The 27,811-nt window shown below is 43.1% G+C and overlaps 1 protein-coding gene across 4 annotated transcripts in view; it reads right to left on the bottom strand.

Moving 5' to 3' along the window:
- PRKAG2 (protein kinase AMP-activated non-catalytic subunit gamma 2) overlaps positions 1-27,811 on the bottom strand; it is a 206,258-nt gene that overhangs the window by 79,153 nt on the left and 99,294 nt on the right. The window contains exon 1 of one of the 4 annotated variants that reach the window (XM_085050222.1): positions 23,557-24,140. The exons of the other annotated variants lie outside the window; for them this stretch is intronic. Coding sequence (XP_084906348.1) covers positions 23,557-23,662 — 106 coding nt within the window. The 5' untranslated portion in view covers positions 23,663-24,140. Of the gene's footprint in view, positions 1-23,556; positions 24,141-27,811 lie in introns of those variants that run through there. 4 annotated transcript variants of the gene reach the window in all.

Genomic DNA, 27,811 nt, shown 5'->3' on the forward strand with positions numbered 1-27,811 from the left:
AGGCTACAGTTCTCTTCTCTCTGGAGAGCTGTATTTGCCAATACAACTGCCTTAAACATGTGGTAATGCATGTTTTGTCTCTAAAAAGTGATAACACATTTGCTTAGAACAACAGGCGTTTTCAAAGACCAAAGCCAACATTTGGTGGTGGAGACTTTGCTAGAACATGGAGTCATGATTCAGCAGAGAGAACTTCTTCCTAGTTAAGTTTTCCAGCTGCAGAACTACTTAGAGTGTCAGTTTAATGCACTAAGGTTGTTTATACCTGTAGCACAACACATATCAATTGATCAAACTGCAACTTCAAAGGGGTCTCAGGTGCTTGGAAGCAGCAGTATGGTTAATTAATCATGTGAAACAAAACCCAACAAAGGCAAGACAGCAGCAGTGGAATACATTGGGCTCTGCAGAAATTAGCTCGCATTAGGCTTAACCAGAGCAGCATCTCTTACTCCCCTGAGAACAGAGATGCAATTTATCCCTTGAGCTACACACTCCTTTTGGAGTCAGACCCGTTGTACCATTTACATCAAATATGTAGAGCATTATCCACAACGAGATGTAGACCAAAATAACAACCTACACATCTCGGTTTACAAACCCAGCAATTACATGCTCCCCATGGCTTAAAGTTACTCTTTAAATGGGGGGCAGAAGCACAAACCAGTGCATTCTCCTCCTTCCCGAGAGGCCCCAGCACATCCCTGTTCCTCGGCAGAGCCATGCATTAATCATGACTTTTCCTGGGCAGCCGGGGCTGGCGGCGTTCCCACCGCGCCGAGCTGGAATGCGGAGCTGCCCGTTCCTGGCAGGCTGCTGGGGTCAGCCTCTGCCATTGACTCAGCTGCCCCTGGCTGCACTTGGGTGGCTAATCGGATCCCTCCAACACCATGGAGATGACTCCTGCTCAAATATTTGGCTTCCTGAGAGGCCAACTTGCAGGTAATGTGTGAAACGGAACATGCTGCAGAAATTCATGGGAAAAGCGCATGTTTATCATGATGGTAACACATGGGATGACTCTTGTTTAAAATGTGGCTAAGCATGGCTAATCATGAGTTTGTTTATTTGCTTTTCCTAAAGACAAGCTGTCTTGCTTTAGGGAGCTTTCAGAGCTGATCTGCTTTCAATCTTCTATACATTTCATCCCACTTGGATAATGAAACTGACTCTCATTTGTCTATTCCTTACTTCCAGTGGCACCTGGGCTTCCCAGCTCTCCCCACGAGTGCAAGCCTGCAATGCACAGGTCTGTGCTGCAGACAGAAACAAGTGAATTGCATTGAAACGCCACGAAACCTTCTTTCTTACACGAGCATCTGTAATACATACACATTTCAATAATAAAGTACATATGCTATTTTAATTTCCCTCTGCTCCAGTCCTGCTCCCAGGGGATCTTTATGTCTTGCCTCTAATCTGGACCTTATCCTTTCTGACTGAGGATGCTGGGTCTACCCCCACTCTGTCTGTGAACAGATCTAAAAACCTCCCCAGCCATTCTGCTGAAGCTGAGGGTGGGTTTTTCTGTGATTTCCAAACTGAGTTGCTGCCCTTGTGGAAGAGTTCTTCAAAAAAATTCCCTCTGGGATTCACAGGGGGTCATTTATACATTAATAAGTCAATGTAACTAATCTTAGGCTATGCTTATCTCTCCATTCCATGCATAAGGGAAGACTGTCAGTTCTGAGAACTGTGGCTCCTGCTGGCCATAGCACCAGAGCGTGGCCAGGCTGAATGTGCTCCCAAACACCTTGTTTTGCTCAGGGTGTTTTAGCTCCCCTGGCACAAACACCGGATCTCACACTCCAAGCTCGGTCCAGCAACACCAACAAACCATTCCCCTCTCGAATGTAAATATAACCCAGCATTTCAATAGCTGTGTTGTTTTAAGTGGATTTGATATGGCCACAGCAGAGCCACCAAAACACTGGATTAGACGTAGATGTTTCACAAGCCGATCCAATTTTAACTCATTCATTGATTGGCATCACAGGCAGCTCAGCCACCTTTGCTTGAGCATTGCACAACCCCAAGCAAGAGCCAACATTTTCAAAGAACTGTGCCTAAAGCTGTGCATGTGGAGCCTGTGGAGTGCAGCTCTGATCATGAAGCCACCTTCTGGTTTAGATGCCTGGTTTTCCATTGCCATGTCCCAGGATTAAACAAACAAAAATCCATTGGGACTGTAGAGCCATTTTAATGCATGTGGTCCTACTGGGATGAACACATTTGTGTGCACACGTTGTATTCATCACTAAGACTGGTTTCAAATGCTGCAAAAAATCACCAGCTAAACCCTCGAACTGTCATGGTGTTTAAACCTATAAATGTCAGGATTCCTACGTGCATTTTCTTGAGACATTAGGTCTTCCCAATATTTCTCTCCGCTCTGAGGTGCTATTAAAAAAAAGCATTTATTTTTGTTTCTTTCTTTTCAGAAAGAAAATTAAAGCTTTTATAAAGTCACATGATTCCAGAAGCCAGGGACATTAGAGACTATGGATTCAATAAGCTGCAATAAATTTAGATTGGTAATTCTGCTTCATAAATTACTTTTGATTTCTTTTCTCATTTACATACACATATGAAAAAGAAATATCTCAACTTACTCCTGATTTGTACCTATTTATGAAGCAAGAATCAGACTTCCATTGTACATAATATGATCACAAACCCAGCAATTATTCATGAGTTATGATCACAAAAAATTGAAAATGTTCAACTGAAATAATGGTATAGGTTATAAAACTGAGGGAAATTAAAGAGCATTCCAGCTCCACAATCTTATTTGCCTTCGATTCTGCTTCCCTTTCTGTGATTCCTGGGGACATTTCTTACCTACCACACAGTGATGATTTATGACTTGCTATATCATGCTATGAATATCTAAGAAGCCTCTTGAATTTTATACAAAAAATATTGGGGAAATGTAAAATAGAATATTACACCATCTTAGCAACACACTGAAATGTGTGCTCCACACCTTCAAAACTGATGAAACAAGCCACAATAAGCTGATTTGTTTAATTATTGTTGTTATTTAGTGAAGCTGAATTTCAGAAGAGGGGAAATGGTTTGCCATTGATTCCATCTCTCATTTCACTCTCAAGCAAAAGCCTTGATCTAAATCCCAATAAAAATCAATGGACAGACTTCCAGTGAACATTACCAGGACTGCAAGTGAGTTAACAACCCACTCCACATATCTGCTCATGCAGCTCCTGCCTTAGAGTAACTTCTAGAGCAAGTTTTTTCATATCCGACTTGCAGAGTCTCTACCACTTTTATTCCCCAGTATTTTAAAATTCAAAAGAACTTAAACTACCTTAAATATAGCTGGTCCTTTCCAAGCATGCATTAGTTCCTATAGAAATATGTGTTATAGCTTCAGTCATGGCAAGGGACTCACTGTATCTTGATTTGGCAAGGACATTTGATTTGTCACCAGATTTACAGGTTACCAACTTCCAGCTGCCTGTACCTGTATCTGTACATGTGTACACACATAAATAGGCAAATTAAAAAAAAAAAAAAAAAAAAATCATAACTCCGTTTTTTAGAGCAACCATTCCATGTAAAAACCCAGGCTGGACATATATCAGATTTTCTATGCATAAAACTATACTAGAGAAGCAAATTTTGGGGACTTTAGCATAAAGCATGTGCAAGAAAAAAGAAGAAAAACAAGCCATATTTTCTGATGTCCTATAAGGTATGTTAAAGAAACGGAAATAGAAGGACCTATGATATTAAAAAAATTAAAAAAGGCTCCCTCACTAGTGGAAATAGAAGCATTTATACACCAATAATGTGGAGATGTGGAGAATGAGAAGACACAAATACAATCCCATCAGCCAGTACAAAGGGTATTTTCTGTGTCAGTGGAAGGACTGTGAATTCACCTCCATCAGATGTCAGCAAGAGGAATCCCACAAAAAGTGGAAACACTTTTAAATCAATGCAGTACTTATCTAATTGATTGCCACTACATAAAATGGCACTTCTCTAAATCCTGAGCACCAAATGCACAGCACAACAGGGCAGTGAAGGAGCCTCATTTCACAGCCGCGCTGAGATGCCTTTCCACAACTCCTTAGATTCGATTTTACGTTCTTGCACAACTCCCAAACTTGTCCCTGTGCCATTTAATTAATTGAAATCATTCCTGCAGCCTGAGACTGAACACTGAATGTTGTAATCCCTCTTGTTTAAATCAAGATTCTTTCGAATGTGGGCAAACATGCTGCCTGGTAGGTGTGCCTCTCTAAACATGTCAAAAAATAATCCGCCTGCATGTCCGATTGCCAAGCCACGTGGCTTGGCAGCCTTGCTGCAGAGGGATAAATATTATAGCACTCAATACAGAGAGACACCTGGGCTTGGGGCACGCCTGGGTGAAACACCCCGAGGTTAAACCTCCCATTTTTACATTTCTTGCTCTGTGCTGACAACTTGGCACATACGTTTCTTGCCATGGCCAAACCTGCCGGACACAGAGGAGAAAGGTCTCCATAAAACCAGGCAAATGCAGTTTGGGAAGGGCAGGACCTGGAGAGGCTCTGTGAGAGACATGGATAGCATCCACAGCAGCAAGGATGGGGCAGAGATGGGCTAAACCAGCCACAGCATGGCTGTGGGAAGAGGGATGGGTTCAGACATTCCCCTTCCTCAGCAAGGTCTTTGTGTTCATATTTTCAACACAGAGAGCAGCTTAGTCTTGGCAAGTCATTTTTTGCCTTCCACCCACTTTATGGCTGCACTGGGTCCAAGCTGATGAAGGGCTATGGATGTTCTCACCAAGGGGCTGAGACAACCACAGCCACCAGAACACTGACCACAGCCCTGGATCATCTCTGCTGTGCCACAGCCCACAGAGGAGATTCTCCCCTTTGCTCCCTCCAGATAGCCTGGGTGCAGCCTGGTTTACAAGTTATGGGGATCTGGATGGAGACTGATAATGTATTCTTAGATCTACGTGGCTGCCAAAAAAACCCTCATGGAAATCAAGCAAAGCTGCCTGTGAGAACAGTTGAAGACAAGCAAGTGTTTGTCAGACAGCTACAGATAACTGCCAGGCTCCAATGCTCCAAACAGTACCAGGAATTTAGTCACAGAAAATCCTGAAACCCAGCCTGCCTGACTGCCAAACCCTGTGTTTTTAACAAGGGTTGAAAAGCAATCTAAAGTAACTCTGCTGGTTATGTAGAAGGAACGGTACAGTTTGATGCTTTTTAAACAGGAATTTAAATTCAGCTCCTATTACATCTTCTGAGAAGAAAAAAAAATTGTAACAGCAATGCCAGGCAAATATGATCCTGGAGTAAGACATAGCCATACATTTTTGCCCTGAAGACCCTCTACTGATTGCCACCTCCAACTCATCCACCCCCATGCCTATGTTTCAATATTATCTCCTATGAATTCCATAATGATAGTGGGACAGATGCTCCCTGTCCTGTCTGTATGGCAAGGTTTATGCAAAATAAAATAGAAATCCTTAGAGCTGGGAGAAGCAGTTATTGCTATGAATAGTCCCTCCGTGAGTTGTTCACATAAGGAAGCTTTTACAGTGTTGAAAAGCTAAGCCCAGAAATTCTGCTGTGATTTTTAATATCATGAAAACCTGCATTTACTTACAGCTTTAAAAACCATATGGACACAGAATAACTCACTGAAAAGCACAGGGGGTTGTATCAGTAGATGGTCTGTCACCAGTTACTTGTGTAAGCCACATTGCTTTAGACTCCTGCAATGTTACCATCCCTTGCACACAACTAAAATTCTGTGCCTAATCTGGCATCATATTTGGGCTGAAGCCATACGACAACAAGCTAGCCTAGTCACATATATTTTATATATAAAATAAAATCACAGGAGCTCAAAACCCTGCGAGTTTGTGATCCATAGCTCATGTATTTCAGGTTCAAGCATCACATGAGCTTGATTCACACTGAGTCTGCTTTTGGAAGAGTCATGCTCAGTGTGTGCCCAAGAAGGCAGGACAGGAAACCTCCCCAGAGGCCCCACCTGCAAACCTCTTCTATCAGGAGATGAAAGGCTGAAATGAAGGAAGCTCTATGTCAGCTAATGAGCACTGACAGGACCAGTTGAGATTTTTATAGGTGGATTAGATTCCAAGAACTCACCCACGTACCTTCCACAGCCCATTAAATCATTAGAATGAAACACAGGGAGTTAGAAAGCGAAAAAGCCAAACAACTTTCACAGCTTCTGCTCCTTTTTTCCAGTTCTGGGAGTTTGACACTTCCACCTCCTTTTCAGAAAGCTCTCAGAAACTTGTTTTCTGGGGAAGAAAAACCTGTTCCTGTTCTTTTTTTTTTGCTGTTTGGTGACACATTGCTTTACTACTTGTGCTACCAACACCTCCTTTCTGGAAGCTCAGCACGCCTTTGACTTGTAGACTCTTAGCTATGTGTCCTGTTTCTCCCTCGCTGACTACACTGGTAAAATAAAGTCCATGAGCTCCAGCACAGCTGCCTCTCCCTACAGAAATATCCACAGCAGAAGACACTGCAACTCCAGACTCATTCCCAGAACTGCAGGATGATTCAAAACTCACTGGGGATGCAGCAAAGGCAGAGCAAATACCAGCTCCTTTTCCAAAAGCCTTACAATGCATCGACCATAGTTTAATATTTGTCTCAGATCAATGAATCTTCAAATCTCCATCCTATATTAACGTGCATTCGATGGTGCAATTCAGCTGAATTAAATTAGGGAAGATTGGTGATAATGGTGAATGTAGTGAGATTGTTGCCAAATGAAGCTCTCCCTCCACATTCAGCACTCTTATGAAATGCAGCCTCACAGTAGGGAATTCACTCTTCCACATTTTTTGCCAGCTGGGTAAACAGAGAGCTTAAGGCAAGAACTGTAAACTTGATCTGACACCCAAATCCATAGAAATTATTTAAATAACTGCCCAAGTGCCTTAGCTAAGGCAAAGGGCACTCACTGGATTCAGAGATTCTACTGCAGCACTGAAGTCTGTTCTGGCATCTTGCCCTGGGGGTTTAGGAAATTACCTGCCAGCACCTGAATGGGAAAACTGTTATCCGATTTATCCAAAATCACTCAGCAAGCTCTGATCAGGGAAATCTAAACCTTTCATTTCCCCTCTCTCTCGTCTAAGCAGTATATGCATCAACACCCCAATATGAAATGGCAATCTCAGTCATCTGAAACTCAGCAGAATATTTTCTTGCACATCCTTTTTAACTTCACAATACAAAAAAATCTGGGCAAACAACATACTGACTGCAATAAAGAGCGTGTCTGCACCACAACCAAGAGATGTGAAAATGCAACCATGCACTCACAAGGCCTGCTAGCACCTTGGGGTATTTATGCAGAGTTCCCTGCCAGAGAGTTACCTAATTTAACTAAATTAAAGCCTACTCAGTGCACCTGTAAGGTGTCTGTATGTCATCACAGCATGTCACAGGTAGACACACTCATACAGACCTTCAGACTTCCTCCAAGTGAGCCAACAAAGTGCATTAAAATATGCTGGTTTCCTCTCTGTGTGCTCGGCAATGTCTTTCATAATTGCAAAATTAAGGATTATTCCATGTGTCTGTTTGGTTTTCCCAAAACCTGAAATACAAGCCCACATTTAAAGGGACACATTACCCACAAAAATCCCATTCTTCCTGAGTTTCTCTGCTAGCAACTAAATCACTGTTCAGCAGAAAGTCAGTTCGTCCTTCTACCTTCCATAAAATTATTTCTATTGGAAAAATAAACAAAGATCTCTGCAAATGCACCTGCCCATGGGAAATACATACTGATGGGGAACCTGAGGATAGTTACAACTGAGCACAAAACACTGTCTTTGGATATGCAGATGAAAAACAGGAACTGATACAGCCAAAGGCACCCTGAAGAAAGCAGCCCCTGGGTTACCTGCTTTGTAACCTAAGGAGGAGATGCAGTTTGTCTGGTCTATTCTCAAAGAATTCTCAAGCAACAAGCAGGACTGAATGAGTGATTTTATACAAACAAGCTGTAGAAAACGGGGAGTTCAGGAAGGCTAACTTAAATAGGAGCACCTGTTACCCACAAACTACACTGCCAAAGGTGAGACAGCCAGCAGAAATGCCCCCTTTTTGTGAGCATGGAAGTGCAATTTGAAATAGAAAAAAATTAAATTTCAGTTCTGGTTTTGATACTGAATCCATCTTGATGGAATGCCTTTATCTCTCTGTGGCTCAGGCTTGTCACCTTCTGTAAAAAGGGGTAATGAAAACTCAAACTGCTGTTGCTGCTCTAGACCATCATACATTATGACAGAGAGAAAGTAGGCCATAAAGACTCTTTGAAACTGCTACAATAAGACTCCTGAAAATAAATATTCAGGCAAAATGCTTTTACTTACTTTTGGGTAAGTAACACTAAAAACGTTGCATGTATATACAAATAGTCTTTGTCAGATTCTCCAATTATTGACAATATCCTGCTACAGTCCCTCACAACATCCTCTTGCTACCCTCTTACCCTTTTTGTGCTCCTTGCCCTCTCTTGTGAGAGGTGTCTGCTGCTGTTAGCCAGGATTTACTATATTTGATTTCTTCCCTGTGAATGAGAGCAAAAAAAATAAAAGACCTACTGACATGAGCAGTGCCAGCAGCGAGAGCAGCCCCTCTGCCATTTAGCTGCCCCCTCCCTGCTCCAGTTTGAGTGTCAGCAACACAATCTCCTCTGAGCAAGGCAGCTCAGCTTTAGAGCATCCTCAGTGGAACTCAGAACCTCCTGCCTTGAGCAGGAGTCAGCTGGGCTGAAACTCAAGCTACCAGTGCAGTGAACACATCTCTGATTTTCATCTGCTACATTAATTCCTCTTCTTACAACAACACAATTTCCTGAGCAACCTCACCTAAGGGGCTTTAAAATGGAATGGGTTTAAAATGGACAAGATTTCTTTTGTCAAGTCTCTTCTCAAGGCTGCAAAGAGCTGTAGGGGACTGAGGGCAAGGGGGGGATCGATCTGCATCGTCATATCACTTTCCTGCAAAATACTGCATTTGAATACAACTCAGCTGTTTTGTTCCTACATCCTTCACAATGCCTGAGTAAGCAACACAGAGCTGAGATTTGCTACTTTTTAAGTGTATTACTACATTTGTCAGTTCATATTTCTGTTTAACCAGAAACACCTCAGAGTCTTGGATGAAGTACATTGTTGCATAGAACATAATCAGCTTCCTCTGTCCTGAAATGTTCCTTTTGCCATTAGACAATGGAATAAATCCAAGAACTCCATGTGAATTCCTGTTTCCAATCATCAGCAAACAGTGTCTTAGCTATGAGCTCTTCAGACTGCCTCCTGGATTGCAAGCTTAAAGTTCCCTTTGTGTTTCCTGTTCTTCCAGATGCCAGTGGAGCTGGGATGAGCTCTGGCACCTGCCAGGAAACAGCATCAGTACAGTGTGAGCAGGGAGTAGGTTTGGGCTGGGATAATGAGCTTGAATTTTAGAAACCAAAAAAGGGATACAGACCTGTCCCATTATGCCTTTAAAACTGTATAGAGGGGTTTTTTCTCTCTCTCTCCCTCTCTCAAGTTGTGCCCTTGGGAGCTTAAATATCCAGCTCCTCACAGCAGGAGGGTGAATGCAGTGGGTCATGTAACCCAACAAAGGACACAAGTCTGCCGTGCTGCAGGGAGAGCTGACACCTCATCTATCTTTTAGTTACCCAAACGATTAAAACATGCAAAAACTCTCTCATTTCCATTTAGCGGATTAGCAGCTTTTGGGAAGAGAATGCTCTTTACGTGTAGAGCAATGTCAAATTCTACATTTTGTAAGTACAGACAAATATTTTCCAGGAACAGCTTAAAAGTATATACATTAAAGAATCGTTAGAAGTGATGTCTGCCCTGGGTTGTATGTCAAGACACCTCTTGTCACAAAAAGCTTTAAAGTGAGCAAGCTCTACATTTCAAGTGCCACCTATTTCTGCCTCATTTTCCTGCCATGACAAGCAGGGACACTGGGCATGGGCAGGGCTGAACACAGGGACTGAACAGCCACACACCAGTGGCTCACCAGCACTTTTCCCCTCCTGCACCCAGGAAAGGTGTGGTAGCCACACAGAGCTGCTATTGAATTTTGGATCAGACTTTGCTGAACTTGCCCTACTCATCACTTCTAACTTTGCTTTTACCTGCTCAGCACTGCACACCTTCCCTGTGCAACATCAGACTTTTGCTTGCAGTCTCTCCTTACACCTTGATAACCTTGTAACAATGATGTGAATCCAAATACGGGAAGAAAGGAGCCAAGGAGGATTTAGACAGAAAATCCTGAGGCTGAAAAATAACCAGGAAACTGGCAGATTGCTTGCTTCAGGAATCAATAACAATTTAGGATACTGAGGCACCATAAGGATCACAAAGTGAGGCTTCTTTTGTAATTCCTAGTTACTTCCAGAACATCTTGATGGGAGAGATCAATATTATCAGAATTGTACAGATGGGGAAATAGATTTTCTGATCCTAATTGTGGTCTCATCATAAACCACTGGCCCACCTATACATCAGCAACTTTTTCCATGGCATGTATACATCTCTGTGCCTCTATCTGCCACATCACCTGGCACATGAGTAATAGCACAGCTGTCACCACCAGGCTGGAACAGGTCTAACCAGGCATGGAGAAACTCCAGTGTGAGCTGGCCTGCTGTCAGGGAAGTGCTGCTCCAGGAGAAATTTGGTTATAACACACCAGGAAGGAAAAAAACCAACCCAACAACTCATTTGCACATATAAGGTTTTTCTCCTCAGCTAGAGGAATGCAAATGCCAGGCAGCCTCCAACGGTTTGGCTGATTATCACATTTCTAATTCCAGTTCACACAATCCACACAGCACTTTCTTATTATGGATGTGCTGCTGACATGTACAAAGACTGATTAGATAGTCAGACACAAGCCAAGGAAATAATAAATATACAACTCCACTTTTCAGAGAATTATTTTACTATAGGCACAGTTGTGTGCACAGGTGAATTTGTCTTCAAGGCAGTCTGATCTTTACCTTGTCTTTGCGAAAAACTTTCCAGCTATTGAGTTAAATCTTCCAGATAGATAAATCACATAATAAGACTTTTCAGGTTTATCATTTTCCCATCTGCTAGACAGGGAACTATTCTTGACTATCCTTATTACAGATCTTACAGAGCTACTTTCCTAATCCTATCAGTGAGCCAAGAAATGCTTTTCCCCATACATGCCCTACCTTGCAAATGTCCCCATTCCTTGTTTATCAATGTGGAAGAAAAATGCACCACAAAGGCCAAGCTGGCTTTTTTCAGGTAAGCAAGGGTTGCATAGCAGAGTGGACAGCCTACAGAGGGAAATGGATGGGCTGAAAAATAAAAATAACCTTCTTTTGTGTCAAGCTCAACGGTTCAGGCCCCAGGGTGGCATCAGTGGTGGTCTTCTGCTGTCTAACTGGTCACTTTTGGGCTGTGCTCAAAGGCAGCTTCATGATGCAGAAGTGCAGAGTGAGCTGCAGTTATACACTGCCATAGATAACTTTGGGTTTCTACTGAGCAACCTCAGGGAGAACTCAGTAAAACCAGAGAAGATGCAGAAAAGGCTGATAAGGTTAACTGAAGGTACAGAGTGACTCTTCAGTTTAAGAAGATGTGACTGCAAGGAAAGAATGTGACAGAAGCCTATAAAATCTGGCATAGGATGGAGGTGGCAAACAGGGAAGGAGCATCAGATGAAATTAGCAGGTGGGAAGCTCAAAGCAAATATAAATAAATACTTCTGATATGTCACGTTCTTAAACAGCAGAACAGGTGCTATTGTAGTTGCTAGAAGTTTGGTTTTGAAATGAATTTGGACATGATCCTGGAAGGAAACTATTTAAAGCCTACCAAACATCAGCTTTAGTTTGGGAAGTGAGCCACAAAGTACTGGAGGCTGGGAGAGTACAGCAGGGAACATGTTAACTTATGCTCCTGTCCTGTTCTTACACTACCTGTGTTAGTGGCAACTGGCACAGAAAGAGACTGAACTGGGCAGATAATTGGCCTGACCTGGTACACTTGTTCTTGTGCTCCATCTGAAAATGAGTTTCAAAGCAGTAAAAATAGTAATGTAACCTCACACCCAAGCAGGAAGTGCCTTTATGCTAGTGCTACCCACAGATGATGATGATAAAACCCCGTATTTCCACAGCCTAAACTTTACCATCTGTGAAATGATACTAATGGTGCCCATCTTTTAGAGATACTCCATGATCTACAGCTAAACAAATAACACAATGACAAGGAGTTGCTCATGTTATTAGCCAAAACCTTTCAGCCACCAAAATGTGTCGATATGTGCTCAAGTCCAATTAGTGACAAGGTCTTAAAAGGAGTAAAAAGACATCAGACATTAAATTTGATTTTCAGAAGCACCAACTGTTGCAGAGTACTTAATGCTTTTCGAGGTCAAATCCTCCTTTTTGTGTGTATTTTGGAATCTAGGATGAGGGGCTCAGGCTGCAGTTTTCAGAAGTCCAAGCTTACGTGGCCTGTTTATGGTTACAAGGTGTTGCAACAGCAGTGAGAGGATCAAACCTGGTGGATTCCTGACTCCCATTAGGAGAGAAGCTGCGGAGGAAAAAGCAAGCTTGAACTGTCCTGGCTGCAATGCAGAGAGGATGTATCCAAGCCACATTTAAACACAGCACTCGGATATGCCGTGTCAGCACAGCTGCAGGACTTGCCTGGGAAGCAAGGTGAATTACAGACTCCATTATGGGGCACTTAGGAAGCTGCTACTCTCCTTTAAATTGGCAATTAGATGATTTAAAGTTGGCTTCTGTGGAGTCATTGTGCACAGCAGGACTGCAGCAGAGGCACACTCAGGTCTATCCTCACCCAGGGATGAGGCAGAGACACAAACCCAGCTTGGCAGCTGCAATGAGACTCAGGCTATTCCCCATCCCTAAAAAACCTCCACTAGGACAATTTCTTCAGTCTAACTCTTTCCTAGTTTAGGCTGATTTTCCCCTTCATATATGAGCCTCACAGACCTAATTTTTGGCTGAGAGCAAGCACCAGGTGTATCATTCCAGGTCCTGACCACTCACCAGCTCCCCTCAACAGAGAAGCTTCTTCTCTTGATCTCCCAGAGAGTTTTGTAATTCAATATTAAAGAGTGCTGCTCGTTCATTTTTTTCCAGGCTTTCATTTCAGCTGGCAACTCACTCCCATAACATCATGATTTCTCTACAAGTCACCTCTGTTAGGATTAGTTTTGTCAATCTTTACTATTTTACAGTTTTTCTGTATTAGTCTCCTACATCTCAAGGTTAGTTAATTCTGCTTGGATTTCTTGTATGGCTATCTTGCTGCTTTGCTTTGTGCTCTGTATCACGCTGGTGTTTATTTTGAGGAAAAAACTGTAATCATTTACAATAAGACTCTTGTTTTACAACCCCTTAGTTTTACGTTCAAACAGACTTCACATAGTCTCTAGTTTTCCTATCACTACTGCCAGGACAGATCTCCATAAAGTTTTAAACAATGACCTGGCTGATAGAGAGGAAAACTCTGGTACCCTAGTAGAAAGGAAGAAAATAACCCAAATATGACAGCAGGAGAAAGTTGTCACCTGCTCTCGGTTATGAAGGGGAGTTTTACTGCATCTTGGTGGAAGTAGCAGCCTCTCTAGAGGCAGAAGAAACACTTCTAATCATCTTGTCAGCTAAGTGAGGTAAAAACCAGTTGAAAATATCATATAAGGAGAATGCTGGTAACTGGGTGCCCTGCTCTTTCCTACTGCAAATTTTGTAACTGTGCCAAATCTGCTGCCAGGCTGGAGCTGGGAGTAAAAGCACTAGACAGAGCATTTATTTGCACTAACTCCTGCAATTTGGGGAGCTTTTGCCTTTGGGAAATATAGCACTGTGACCTCTAGTAATGGCAACCAGCATCTCCAGCAGACTCACTAACACTGCACAAGTCTTTGAACAATATGTACAGTGATCAGGGTTAATTTGCTCTCATCTCCTCCTCATCAACAGTTCTGTGTTAGAGACATTCATCCAAACCTTGATGAAGCTTTTGCTCCCCAAAATGCAGTGATAGAGGGCTGGAGTCATGCCTGGGGTGGGCTTATGGGCTTAGCAGCAAGGACCTTTTCAATTAATTATTTTCTTCTGTTGTCAAAACCTACATTTCTATTTCCACACCTCCATGCCTGCTGTTTGGGAATACACTTAGGATATCTAATAACTTTGCAGTGCAGTTTCTTCACAGCTCCTAAGTTGATTAAAAAAGATCACCTGGTGAAGAGGTGAGGAATATAGGTCTGATTTCCAGACAGTGTAAAAGCAGTGGATCTCAAGTGAGGTCAAAAAATGTAAAAAGAAGTTATTCTACATTTTATCCTTCAAATAATATGCTGTGAGCTTGAAAAGGATGGAGGGAACTGGGGATCAGTGCCATCTCTCACCCTGCCCTGCTGCACAGGTGCATGCCACCATTGAAAGCTGCTTATCTTAGTTCTTGGAAGATTAACTCAATGTAAAAGATACACTTCATCATTCTAAATAAAACAAGGATCAGTATATATAGGGTAGGGGCAATTAAGCACCTACACATTTTAGTATCAGTTATGTCTCCAAACTGTCAGCCCTAAAAGGTCTTTAAAACAATCTGGCTCTTTATCAAGAGCAAACTCTTGCTGACTGATAATGCTGAATACATGATGCTAATTCCAGTCATCTCTAGAAGCTTAATTAACCCTTCCCTGAGCATCTTATGTGCTGCCTGTGATATATGAGCTGTCTTCATGCAGATTCTGTTCTTTTACCATCAAAGGCATTTTCAGTTAATTCTGTAGTTATTTAACAAGCTTTTAATCTTGTTGCTATTTTACTTTCACACCTACTGCCCTATCTTCATGAGGATAAGATGTAAGCACTAGCTGGGTTTGGAGGAAAAATAAGATCAAGTATCATTTGCACACCCCTTACAGAGGGCCCTGTCCCTATCAGGTGCCAAAACACTCAGCTTCCCTTAACTGCAATGTGAGATAGCAGCAACTTCACCAACAGCATTTGGCTTTTTTCAGGTTTGGGTCCCTCACAGACTTCTGCAGACACCAGCTGCAATTTCATAAACGAGTAGGGATTTTGATAACTTATACACAAGGGCACAGGAGGCTATCAGCTCTAGTGACAGAGCTGCAGATCTGCTTATTGGGGTGATAAGATCCCTTACATGTCTTAATCAGCTAAATAACATCCCACGGGGTTTCACATCCCATGTGCTGGGTGATAGCTGCAAACACATCCCTCTGATAAAAAGTCATGAATGTCCTTTGCTAAAGCTTCAAACCCAGTGACACAGGGGGTTTCTGGATAAATAGATTCCCCTGAAATATTTGTTTTATGTGACAGATTATTCCTGAGAGGTTTCAAATGCTCCAGACTTCAGTCAATAGCTGACTCTACAGCTCTTGCTATCACTGCCCCTTTTGATTTCCTTTGGTTTTCTTTCCTTGAGATCAAGGTGATCTATTTTTAGTGCAGGGCTGGTTAAGTGAGGAGTTGCTATAGTGACAGATAGCTGATACAAACTGAGTCCCCCTGCAATTCTGGGGCTGGGAAATGAGCACTCCCTGAAGTGGGGTAGCAGCTGGGGGTGCCCAGACACTGCTCAGCTCAGGGGGCATTAAAAACTGCCCAGGACTCTCAGGGTGATGCTTAATACATATGAAACAGAGAGAAGGCAAGACTGGGTGTCTTTTGGAGGAAACACACCGATCCTTCTGCCTTTGTTGGCCCAATAAATGTGCTGGTGTTGGTCTTGGGCTTCACAGTGGTCCCCTTCTCCAAATCAGCTGTACAAATACACCCACCAAGAAGTCACCCTGTTCTTGAATTTTCATCAAAACAAGAACAATTTTGTGCCTGTGTTGAGAATTGGGTGGGAAAGGATGTGCAGCCACAGTATTTGCAACTTCAACTTTCCTTGCAACAGAACAACTGAGCATCACAGCAGTGTTGGCTGGAAAGATGTCTGGAGGTCTTTTCTTTTGTGTCCCACTCAAAACAGGTCTGGGATCAACCAAGACCAGGTCAGCCTGGTCTTTGACTAGAAGAGTCCTGAAAATCTTTTAGGATGGAGGCCACAGCCTCTGTTTGTTACCTGTGCCAGTACCACGCCAACCTCTTAAGGGAGTTTTTGCTGACTGAGTCTCATCCTCCTCAGCCACAAACTCTTGCCTTTTGCTCCTTTTACCATCTGCCACTACTAAGAAGAGTTTGACTCTATCACCTTTGAAACTGCTGCTATTAAATTGCACCTTAGACTTCTCTCTGCAGGACAAAAAAACCCCTCCGTTTCCTCAGCCTCTTCTCACAGATCCCAAAATATCTGCTGTAGGTCACAAAATATTTTGGCAGTCCTCCATGGAAACCCTCTTCAGTTTCCCAGCATCCTTCTGTCCTTCTGTTGGGGGGGAACTAGAAATTGGGCACCTTTTTTCCAGGTTCAGCCCCTCCAGGCCAAGGTGGAGTGGGATAATAACTCCCTAGACTGGATTGCTCCATTCCTCCTGATGTAGCCCAGTATGTGGTTCACCTACTGACATTTCTGGATCATTTTCCAGATTATATCCACCACAACCCCACGTCCTGTGGTGACTGAGTCACTGAGAGTCAGATCCTAGCATGTCCTGCTGCAGGGTCACCTCACCATGAACATTACAGTCCCCATACTGATCCCTGGATGATAGCTATCCCTAAGTTCAGTAATGCAATTACATCCCTTGGGAAATGCCAACGTTATTCCAGCTTCTCATCCTTTCAACTCAGTCCTTCTCTCAAGGAGGCTGGTGCAACCCTCACCTCTGAACACCCACCCAGCTTATGTTGTCATTGCTGCAGCAACAACCCTCCATTGCAATCTTCCCACCTTACCTCCTTCATGTCTCGGCTTGACTTGCCATCTCATTTCTGCCTCATCTGTATTTCTTAAATTGATTTATTGCCCTGTTCTTGTTTATTACCTCTAATTATACTCTATACAAGCAGTGAAAATGTCACAAATCATCTGTTCCTCTCCAGGAGCATCGCCCTCCAGGAAAGGCAGGATTGTCACAGAGATCCTGGGTTCACTCTCATCATTCTTGCTCTGACTGAAATAAAACCACGGGCCAGATGGGCAGGATCTGTTAAACAATCTAGTGACTGTAGCTCTGGGTGTGTCAAAAGGGTCCTTGTTGCCCCACAGGGAACAGAGCACTGGGAAGCAGCTGTTTTCCAATGCCTGGAAAAAACTCCGAAGAAACAACAGGATGCTATTAATTAATGTCAGCTAATCCCATCATTCCTCCTCCAGCTAAATTGCCCCAAGTTTATCAAAGGAGGAGCAGAAAAAGGACAGGATGGGAACTCTCTGGTGCTGGGGTCTGTCCTTAAAGCAAGTGAGGCTGTGTGACCTTTCCAGCAGGGAGAATTCAGGCTCCTGAGCCAAGCCTGCCAGCTGCACCACGATATCTCACAGAGCAGCCCTTCAGCTCCCGAAGCCTTCATGTGTCAGTGTGACTCTGGAATGACAACCAAATGGCTAAAAAAATTTCAAGGCATTCAATCTCAGCATTATGAGCACTTTTAAATCCTTGAGCTGCTTTTATGTCGAGCAGGAATAGAGGTGAAAGTAGAAAACAGCTGAATCTTGGTAATTCCTGGGATTTGCTGATCCACTAAACCTGACAAACAAATTGCCTTGACAACATCTTTGAAATTGCACTCTTGGGCAATTCACTGAAACTTTGAGCAAGGAGTCAATAGTCCAAAGCATTGATTTCTAATTAAACAAAAGTACCAACCTACCTAAATGTTACTGTCAAATGCAATTTTAGGCTGTGAAAACAGACCTGGGCATGAAATTTGCTTTTAAAGTCTGGCAACAGGATTTGTAATATAGATGCACAGAAGTATAAATAAATTGTGGTCTAGCTTAGCACATTCAAATAAGTAGAAAGCTAGTCTAGGATAACAGCTTCTCATGCAGATATTCTTTTGAAGTGAGAACCCTTGGAAAGTATAGGGAAAGCAGGGAAAAAAATTAACTCCACACTATTCCCAACTGGTGTAATAAGGATGAGAGAGGATTCATGGAAATGAGTAATTCCAGTGATTTTTAGTATGTAGGCTGTGACCCTCCAGCATCCATCATGAAGGCACTCCAGGCTGTGTTCATTAAACTGAGGTGTCATATATGAAACTCTTATCTACATTATTTTATTTCAGCCTCAAAAATGAATCAGATATTTATTTATATCAGAAGTAACAGAGATAGTGTTCAAGCCTGACATGCATATCAGAAATTACTCGTTACCTGATGATAACAGAAGTGGAGGATGGAAAAAGGAAATGCTGATAAATACCTAAATATTATTTGCTGCCTGAAACAGGTAGGATCTGCACCCTGCTTTCACTCACAGTCAGCATCCAGCTTTCTTCTATCTCAGTTTCTCCTTTTCCACTTCAATGAACCCCTTCCCGTACTTGCATTTCACATTTTTGCTCAGATTCAATCTCGAGATTTGCTTTTAATTTCTTTCTTTCAGGAATAATATTTATCCCACTTTTCAAATAACACTATTTGAATAGTTGTAGAATTACAGGGGAATGTCCTTCAGACATTCAAAAATTGAGTCTTTCTGCTGCTGCTCTGTCTGGGGGAGAAACACCTGCACTCACAAGCAGCAACAAGGACCAGAACCACATGGACTTCTCCCAGACTGGAGATCTCCCTGCCCAAAAACCTGCACAGTTTGTAAAGCAGCCCATCCCTAAGGGAGGCTTGGCCCTGCTTCTGTCACCCACCACGTTGTTGACAACGGCACGTCAGTGCTGAGTAATTCAGTCATTTATAGTAATACAGATATTTTTGACCAAACTCTGTGATGAGACACACAGAGCTGCCTGGAGCAGGACTGGGAAGAAGAGTCAGTGGGCAGATTCATTTGCAGCACTGATCTGGAAATTTGTGCCTCGAGAACATACTGTATTTTTGCATGTCTAACCTGCCCTTCAGGCAAAAATAACTTCTTTGAAAATAAATTACTCAGAGAATTTGCATTCTTGGACAACTCATCATGAGGGCAGAGTCTACAGCTTCTCTACGCCTGCAAAGGGCTGCAGAGGCAGGATGCTGCACTCTGCTCAATCTACCTTTGTTTCAGTTTCCACCACATCAGTGGAGGCTTTATGGGGTTTATTAATATCTGAGTTTACAGGTACCTGCTTGAAAATACCTTGCTGTTTCTACTGCTTCATGGCCACAGTCCTTTTCCCCCCATTCAGAATGCCTCAAAGCTGTGCACAAAGCCAGGATGTGACAGAAAGCACCAGGACAGTGACTATAGGGAAGCAGAAAATGGCAAGTTAAAATTAAAAAGTCTCAGATATTTAATCAGGCTTGTTGCTGCTTTTCTCCTTCCCAACAACCAGCTAGAGAAATTTCACTGCTTCTAGGTCTTGGTGCTCTCTGTAGTACAAGATTAATCAGTACTGATCAGCCAGGGCTGCACATATTCTAAAGTCACTGTCAGCTCAACAGAGCATGAAAACCAATAGAGAAAATCATTAACAAACCAAAGCTGTCTCAGTTTCTCATGCCCAGTCTCTGATGATGGTGGTTTTAAGCTGCTTTACTGAAGCAACAGGATTTTGCTCTTTCAGTTCATTTATGGCAGTGCTGGAACATGCAGCACTCTCATTTATTTCTTCAGAAATTTTTTCACTATGATTTCTCCCCCACTGCCTCATAACAAAAACATCCCACCAGAATGAGAGAAATAAATATCTCAGCTCTGGTCCTCCCACAAGCAGCACCACCCACATTGGGGTAAAGTGCTGGATTTGCTGCAGCTCTCCAGGCTGGAAGAGAAGGAGATCAAGTCCTATTTCCTTTTTGCAATTGCTTCTCCATGACGTCTTCTGTGCTTCATGTTTTCACCCTGCACTTCTCCCACGTTTCTGTCCCTATTCTCAGGCTTGTGCCAATGAATGGTGATGAGAGCCAGGCTGAATTATCCCCTGAGTTTTCCTTTGCACTTGGAGAGGCTGTGAAGCACCAGCTCTTTGGTTTGGTGTAAATCCCTGCCCATGGACTGCTGTGCAAGCTGGTCACATCCTCTGGCATGTGGTGATCATGGATGCAGTCATCACATCCCCATTGTTGGGAAGGAAGAGCATAATTTCTCTGCTTGACACATGGTGATAGACAAGGTGATAGAGCAGCATAGGCAAGGAGAAGCTCCTGGGCATTTCTATTCAGCTAAAAGACTCCAAAGTAAGTTTTAAGGCTAAATGCCTGGCAAAAGGCAGCCCTGGTGCAGCCTCACAGCAGCCACATGTGCTGCAGAGTGATTCCTTCACTAGGCACTCATGGCTTGGGTAGGGAAAAACTACTTTAAACATTACTCCTTTTGCATATGTCACTCAGTCCTTTGTGGAATAGATGGTGTCCTTTAAAGGGCAGAGCAATTAGCCTTGCTGGGGTCAAAAATTATTCCCCTTCAGAAATGCCATGGATCATATCCATTTACAACACATCAGGCTGCAGTGAGAGCTGCCAGGAGGAGAAACTGCCAGAACCCTGCAAGCAACTGCAGGAGGAAGGAGGAAACTACGCAGTGATGATCTAGAGGCTGGAGAAATTTTGGGTAATCCCCATCCTCAGCCCTGCCAAAATCCTATTGCATAAATCAGCTTCCCTGCTGTTTGGTGGACAGCTCAAGCTTTGAGGTCTCCCTGTTGGCTGCTCCTCTCCTGGAGCAAACTGCAGGACCTCTGCCTTCAAGCCTGCTCTTGTTTGCTCCTGGTGCTCATTCATGTTTTTCTCCTTTCCCTCTCTGTGTTACCTGCTACTGTTTGGCCATACTCAGGTCTCCCCTTGCTGTTCACTTGGCCTCACTGTTCACTGTAGGGCTCCCAAGCCAGGGAATTACAGAGATGACCATCCTTGGCAATGCCACCACTCACTTCTCCACCAGGACACAACCTCTGCACCAGTGCAGAGGAGGGATGGGGCTTAGCTCAACTGATACACAGAGGAAAGAGAACTACTTGAGAACTCAAGTTGCAGTGGACTGCTGGCATCTACTCCTGGGGAGCCAAGAGGCTGCACTGGCCCAATACTGTTTACAGTGACTGAAGGATTCTTCCTGAAAACACTTACAGAAGTGGCCAAGAAAAATAAAAAAAATTCCAAATTCAACCAGTCCATGTGTCAGATCACCCCTTTTAGGGCATCAGGGAATATTTTCCTCTTGTTTCCTTTTCCACCCCTTTTCTAATACAATTCAAGCTCCTTTAGCTACAGGGAGGCTGCTGTCATTTATTTCTCCCCCTGATGGTAGATGGGAACCAAATGGGATATGCTGGTGTGTGACCAACCCTGAGGAGCCACCAAGCCTGGCTGCTACCAACACTTCTGCACACACTAATACTGATCATAAAACCTGCTGAGTGCCAACAGCTCCCTTAAAGCTGCTCAGAAAGTGTTTACTGAGGCCTAATAGCTACAAGATACAGATTAAATGTAGCAAATAATGCAAAACTTTTGTTTTAACATTTTCCTGCAATTAATTAAGGCCATTGGGATGGGGGGCATGAGAGGAAGGCATCTGCAAGTGTGTTTCCTGAAAGGAACCCAGACTGTGCTGGCACGGCAGAGGCAATCCCCACAGCAGAGCCTCCAAGGAAGGCAGTAACCCAGACACATTGCATTTGCTTTTTCCCACTCTTATGACTCAGTAGTTCTCTGCTCATGATGGAAGTACAGGGAGCTGACCTGGTCATGCTCTTACAAGAATGGCTTCTGCAAAGTCTGTAGAGTAAAAACTGTGCAGAAAACTCTGATGCTCACTGTGTACTATTGGAGTGGATTAACAGGAGGAAAACAAGGAGCACGTATTTTGGCACTGCTGGCATTACACTTCCAATTTCTTTATATAACTCTATTACAAACAGTAAAGTTCATGTAGTCAGGTTTTTGGGTACAGAACAAATTATTATCTCCATGGAGGAAACGGAGCACAGGGTTTAGATTTAGCCTCAGTGGAAGCTTGTTTAGTGCTTCCAGCAGTGAATCCTTTTGCAGATATTGGCTGCTCCCCTCCCATTGATGAAACCACAATAAGACATTGAATTAGTGGCCCAAAGTGCCACTCAACATGCAATCAAAAAATCTCACATATTTTTCTCCCTGGGTGAAAATTTAGGAGGTTTAATTAGAAATTCGGGAAGAAATTTTACATCTGGGCAATCTTTAATCTCAATATTCCCCTTTTTGTTGCGTAAACCCAGAGACCTGTCTCTGTGCATGTTGCTGACACTGTGAAACTCCAAAGACTTGGATCATTTCTCATTCACATCACCTTGACCTTCCTACCAGTCCCACAGAAACCCTCAGGTGGGTTTAGGGAAATGCAGAACAAGACACAGTACTTTAGATTTAAAACCACTTAACTGTACACAACAGGAACAAAAGGAGATGTGTTTGCAAGGATTACAACTTTAAAATTACACAAACAATCACTAAATAAATTAAAAAAACATTAAATAGAAAACCAAGCCCCCTGGGAAGCCACCTATTCAACAGCTGTAACTCCCCATCATTAAATGTACATCTATGTCTTCACACCATCTGTTTGGTCCAACACTACTCCTACATTCATCATTCTGCTGGATTTGACTCAGTGACTTCTAATAAATAGAGAGTAAAAGAGCCTTGCCTACCCTTTGTACATGTCAGCCTCTCTAAATTGAGCCTTATCCAGCTGACTCAGTTCAACATCAGTTTTAACCCTCTTAGTCACAGAACAGAATTGCTCAGTAACACTCATGGTCTTTGGAGAGCCAGCTATCATTAGTCCATATAGGAAATGCATTAAAATTGGTATTTCTCCATTATTAAGAAAACAGCCAGATCCTGTTGAAAAATCCCTTTTCTCCTGAGCAGCTGATCCTCGTGTGATACACAGACACTCTCTGACACACACAGCTCAGCACCTGTACTGGAGTTAATACTCAGTGACCAGGAAAATATTTTGATTAACACAGAACGGTCCCTAACTGCAACTCAAACACAATTATACTGATAACTGCAGTATCAGAAAGCTATGTTTTTAAATGCATTACTTATGAGACTGATAAGCAATTTTTCTATACTTAAAATTCATGCTTCAACAGGTGTTATTAGGCCGCAGTTATTATTGTTCAATTAAAGTGAGATCAGGCAACAGCCCCTCATGAATGCATTCCACAGCATTCACTGTAAAGCGTCCTGTACCACCACTCTTCTCCTAAAAGTTATGGCTGATGTGTGCTACAGGTGCCAGCTCAGATTTTCATCACTGGTACAAACCAACACTGAAATTAGCTCCACACAACAACTGCATGATCCAGTTGGTGAAATTGGAGAGCACAATGCTGTTGCTCAATCATTCACCATCACCCTCTCCCAAAGAGCAATGTCCCTCCTTTCAGGATGCAGAGGGTCCTTACCAGACAGGCCCTGGGGGTCGGAGTGGCGCCTCTCCAAGATTTTGCATCGCTCCTTTCTCTTCTTGTTCCCTCTGAAGCTGCCAAAACGCTTCATGAGCTGCAACATGCACTCGCGTGGCGGCAGCTGTTGCTCATGCCCAGGGCTGGAGACAAAAAGCAGCAAGAGGGGCAAGGCGGGGTGGTGCTTACACCAAAAGCCCAGGTGAGAGAAAATAAAGCTCCAGAAAGACTGTGTGGCTCCAAAGGAAGTCCAGCTGGCCAGCAGCTCAGCTCTGAGGTGCCTGGCTGTGGTGTTGGTGGAGAGCTGCCCTGCAGCAGGCTGGTGACCCTCGTTCGCCAGGCAGTTCCAGCCTTAATTCCGGTGTAGTAACTGCCCTGCAGGTCTGTGTGGACGCAGGGAGAAGTTCAAAGTCTGCCCAGCTCGCAGCCACAGAGCTCTTATACATCAGCTGTCACAAGCCTCAGAGACCAAAACGTTTCCCAGCGGATCAGCTCATGTGGAAAAGGTCAGGAGCCGCCTGATAAGCTCCCTTGTTTAAAAAATCCTGACCGTGAGAAGGAGCCACCAGCCCTCTCGAAGGGAACTGTCATGTGCAGCGCAGCGTGATGACTCTTTCAACAGGCTGTAAAAGGAAACCACCCCTGGACAGACAATCCCTGGCAGCAGCGTCCTGGGCATGCTGGCACCGTGGCGTGACATCACCCAACTATTTTGATTCACGTGTGTTGGGTCTCTGGAGTGACAGGAGAGCCCAGCTGACTGCCCATGAGCTCCGGAACATCGAGCCTTCCACAGCTAATGACTGATGGATTCATGGGATCCAGCTCCTGCCAATTCATAAAAAGAAGGCTGCTACTTTCTGGAAACCGTAGCTGGAGTGCTGGGCTGGAGTTTCTCTGTGACATGCTCTCCCTGTGCTGCACACATCCCCGTGTTTTGTGTAGATTGCTCCCTTCAAATTCGCTGTCTACACAGCAAAAGGCGCCTGCACAGCTGTTTGTAGCGCAGCTAAATCCACCTCGTGGTCTTTTCAATGAGACAAACACGCACGAGGCTCTTGCTCATCCCAATCAGTCAGGCTGGATGATGATGTTTGGCTCTGAGTTTGTACATTTAGAGCTGTTTATTTTAGGAAAGGGCTGATCATCGTGGGCTGGATCTGGAGCAGCTGGAAAGGGGTGCAAGCATGATCCAAGGCATGGTGAAACCATCATAGCCAATCTTCCTAAGATTACAGTAAATGCTCTGTTAAATCAAAAGCTTTTTTTAAAGTCACAGAGCATCAGCCCTTTCCTCTGGACACCACGAGATTGTGAGGCTCAGCTCTTTCAAAAATTAAACCCTATATGAGTAATGTGAGTCTAATTTTTTTAATTCCTAGGAGGAATTAAAGCTTATATCACCTTTTTCCTCTACAAAGAAACATGACTTTTTCCTTGAGGCCATGATGGCTTCTGGGACTTAGTATCATTAGGAAAGCAAAGAAAACCCAGCCATAAATACTGCAGAAAAGTCCATTATCAGCACAAATTCCTAGCAAGCTCTATTTTTTCAGAAAGATGCATTAATTCAAGGATGTCTTGGGACTTTGGGTACCCCAAGAATATGTGCAGAGGTTCCTCTGTAACAGCAGGTTCCTCTGGCATCCTCAGCTACCAGAGGCTTCCCCAAGTCTACCCTGTGGAGAACATGGAAGAAGACAGTACAGAGAACACCATTGTTCTTTCACCTAGCAACCGAAACAATCAAATTATTACCAAGACAGCTAATTACCTTCCAGACAAGGCTCCAAACTGATATCCAAATGAGGCACCATGATAATTAACTTGAGGCTGTTCCTAGACTTCCCCCTCCTGCCTGGTCCTCCCACTTTCTTTTACCCTCATCTCTGTGGTCCTGTTTCAGCTCTGCAAGTGAACATCCTTATGCTTTTCACCAAATAACAATCCTTTGTATAAAATCTCCTGTCAGCACAGTGTGTTTACAAAGCCCCTTCTCCAATCCCTCCCTTGAGGCTCACTGTTCACTCAGTGCAGAGAAGTAAATGGAGCAATGAGCTGAGGAATCTGCAGGGGAAAGTGTCTGTGTTAACTTAAATATTTGTTTAATGTAGCTGGAAGAAGAAGTGTTGCCTACACCACCAATGCAATCTGAACCTCAAGCTCCCTCTCTTTTAGAAAAGCATTTCTCATTCTTCACTGGCCAAAGGATTGCTAAGAATGACTTAATGTCATCAGAAAGCAAAAAAATTAAATCCCTTTTTAATGAGATAAGAATTGCTATTGCTTCAGCATGGAAACAGCCCCCTTTTTGAGAGAAACCAAGGATAAATAGTCGCTGATGACCTTTTCCAGCAGGGCCATTGCACCAGGAGGGCTCATTTCCCCTTATTAAGGGAAGCAGCAAGACTCTAATGTTTCTACACAGAGCCACTAGAAAATGAAACAACACTGCTTAACAACCGAGTTTCACAGTAATTTGTTAAAAAAGCACTAAGTGTTTTGAGTATAATCAGACTGTCTCCCACAGCTAATGGTCTAACAGATACTTGCACATTTACACCAGGTACTACATCTTCTTAATGATTCCAGTGCAAGGATCTTGTAAAACTAATAATAAAAAGCTGTGCTTCAAAGAGTTCCTTTGGGGCCATCTATGTTCTGGAGATTGAAAACACAAATCCCTTCCATCCCTTCCAAACAACCATGAAATGGACTCTTGTCAAGCTACATTAAAGTCTCCCAAATTAGTTATCCCATATTATGTCTTTTTAGCTGCATAAGGATAACACCGTGCCCTTCCAAAAACCCTATGCAAACTCACTCTAAGAGATGCCAAGCAATGGGCAGCTTAATAAAATTATTTTGGGGGAAGGAGCAAGCAAACACTGGTTTATGTGTGTGGAAAAACTTCCCTAGTCCCCCTGAATCTGCAAAGCTTGCCGGACTTGAACCCAAAAAACCCTCCATCCATGGCTCGGCTTCCTCTTTTTGATGCTTCCTACTTTTAAATTCTCCATCTCTCAGGACAAAAGGACCTGGCCCCAGTGATTTACCATAACTCTTCAGGTACAAACATAACAGAAATCTTTTTTTCTCTGGATGTAATGTGAAGATTGGTTCTGTGAGGTAGAATTGAGGGTGAATGTTCAGATTTGGTCACCAGACATTAAATATGGAAGATGCCATCGCACCGCCAGACTGCAGAGCTTTGAAACACAAACTGATTCATCCATCTCATGGAGAAGTAAATTCTGTGCAATGGTGAAAATACTTTAAATACTAATATTTCAAACCCTTTTCTCAGTTGCCTTTTTAACAGGAGCTTGAATCTGACATACAAATGCAGCAGCAGCACAACGCAGGGCAGGCAATGGGGACCAGTTAGTCCTACCAGGATTTATTCTGATGTGAAAATGGAAAAAAAAATGTTTTCCTCCTCAGAATTTAAGAGCTCGTTTAGCTCAAAACAGGAAAGCTAAGAGGAATATCTATCCCCTCAGTGACAATTAATGTTTGAACTGGCTTCTGACTGCAAATCAGCAAAACCAAGTATTTCCCTTTCCTCATTGCTGAGAATTTCCTCGTTCAAAATGCCCTGTTTTTGTCATTGCTAAAAGAACTAAAGTTCAGATCCACGCTCAGAAAGGTAAAGCATGAATCATGCTTGCATTTCTGCATGGATCGTGTTTCTCTGCCATGTTGGCCCTAAAGTTCTCCCTAAACTGGATTTTTTTCTAATTTTCTTTTTTTTAACTCTACATAATGATGTTGGCAAAATCAAACATTTTCTAATGCTGTCAGTGGTGCTGGCACATGCTTACATGTCTTACAACACCAGCCTGATTTTAACTGCAACCGTGTTCCATACAAATAGAAAATGTGGAAAATATTTCAAAATAACATGCAAATAAATACGTACAAGAGATCTTTGCACTAAAAACAACAACAAAAAAGCCACTCAAGACTCCAGGTGATGCAATGCACAATAACAAAAAGCCTGTTTAGCCCCAACACCGTTTGCAGGCTGGTTGAAAAGAGTATATGGCCCATGTTTTCAAAGAGAAACACAAACTACCACTTTCTCCATCTGGTCCAAGCCCAGCTCTCACCCCATAAAAGAATTGCAAGTTTATGACTCCAAGCTGGGCTCAATTACTTCCCATAATCATAACCAAGTGTTTCCCTGTAATGAATTTTCGTCCCCCTTTTTTAATACTGCTTCATGCTGCTTTCACTGCACATTAAGAAAGAT

This window comes from Lichenostomus cassidix, chromosome 2 (assembly GCF_008360975.1).
Source record: "Lichenostomus cassidix isolate B80296 chromosome 2, HeHo_3.0, whole genome shotgun sequence".
Lineage (NCBI taxonomy): Eukaryota > Metazoa > Chordata > Aves > Passeriformes > Meliphagidae > Lichenostomus > Lichenostomus cassidix.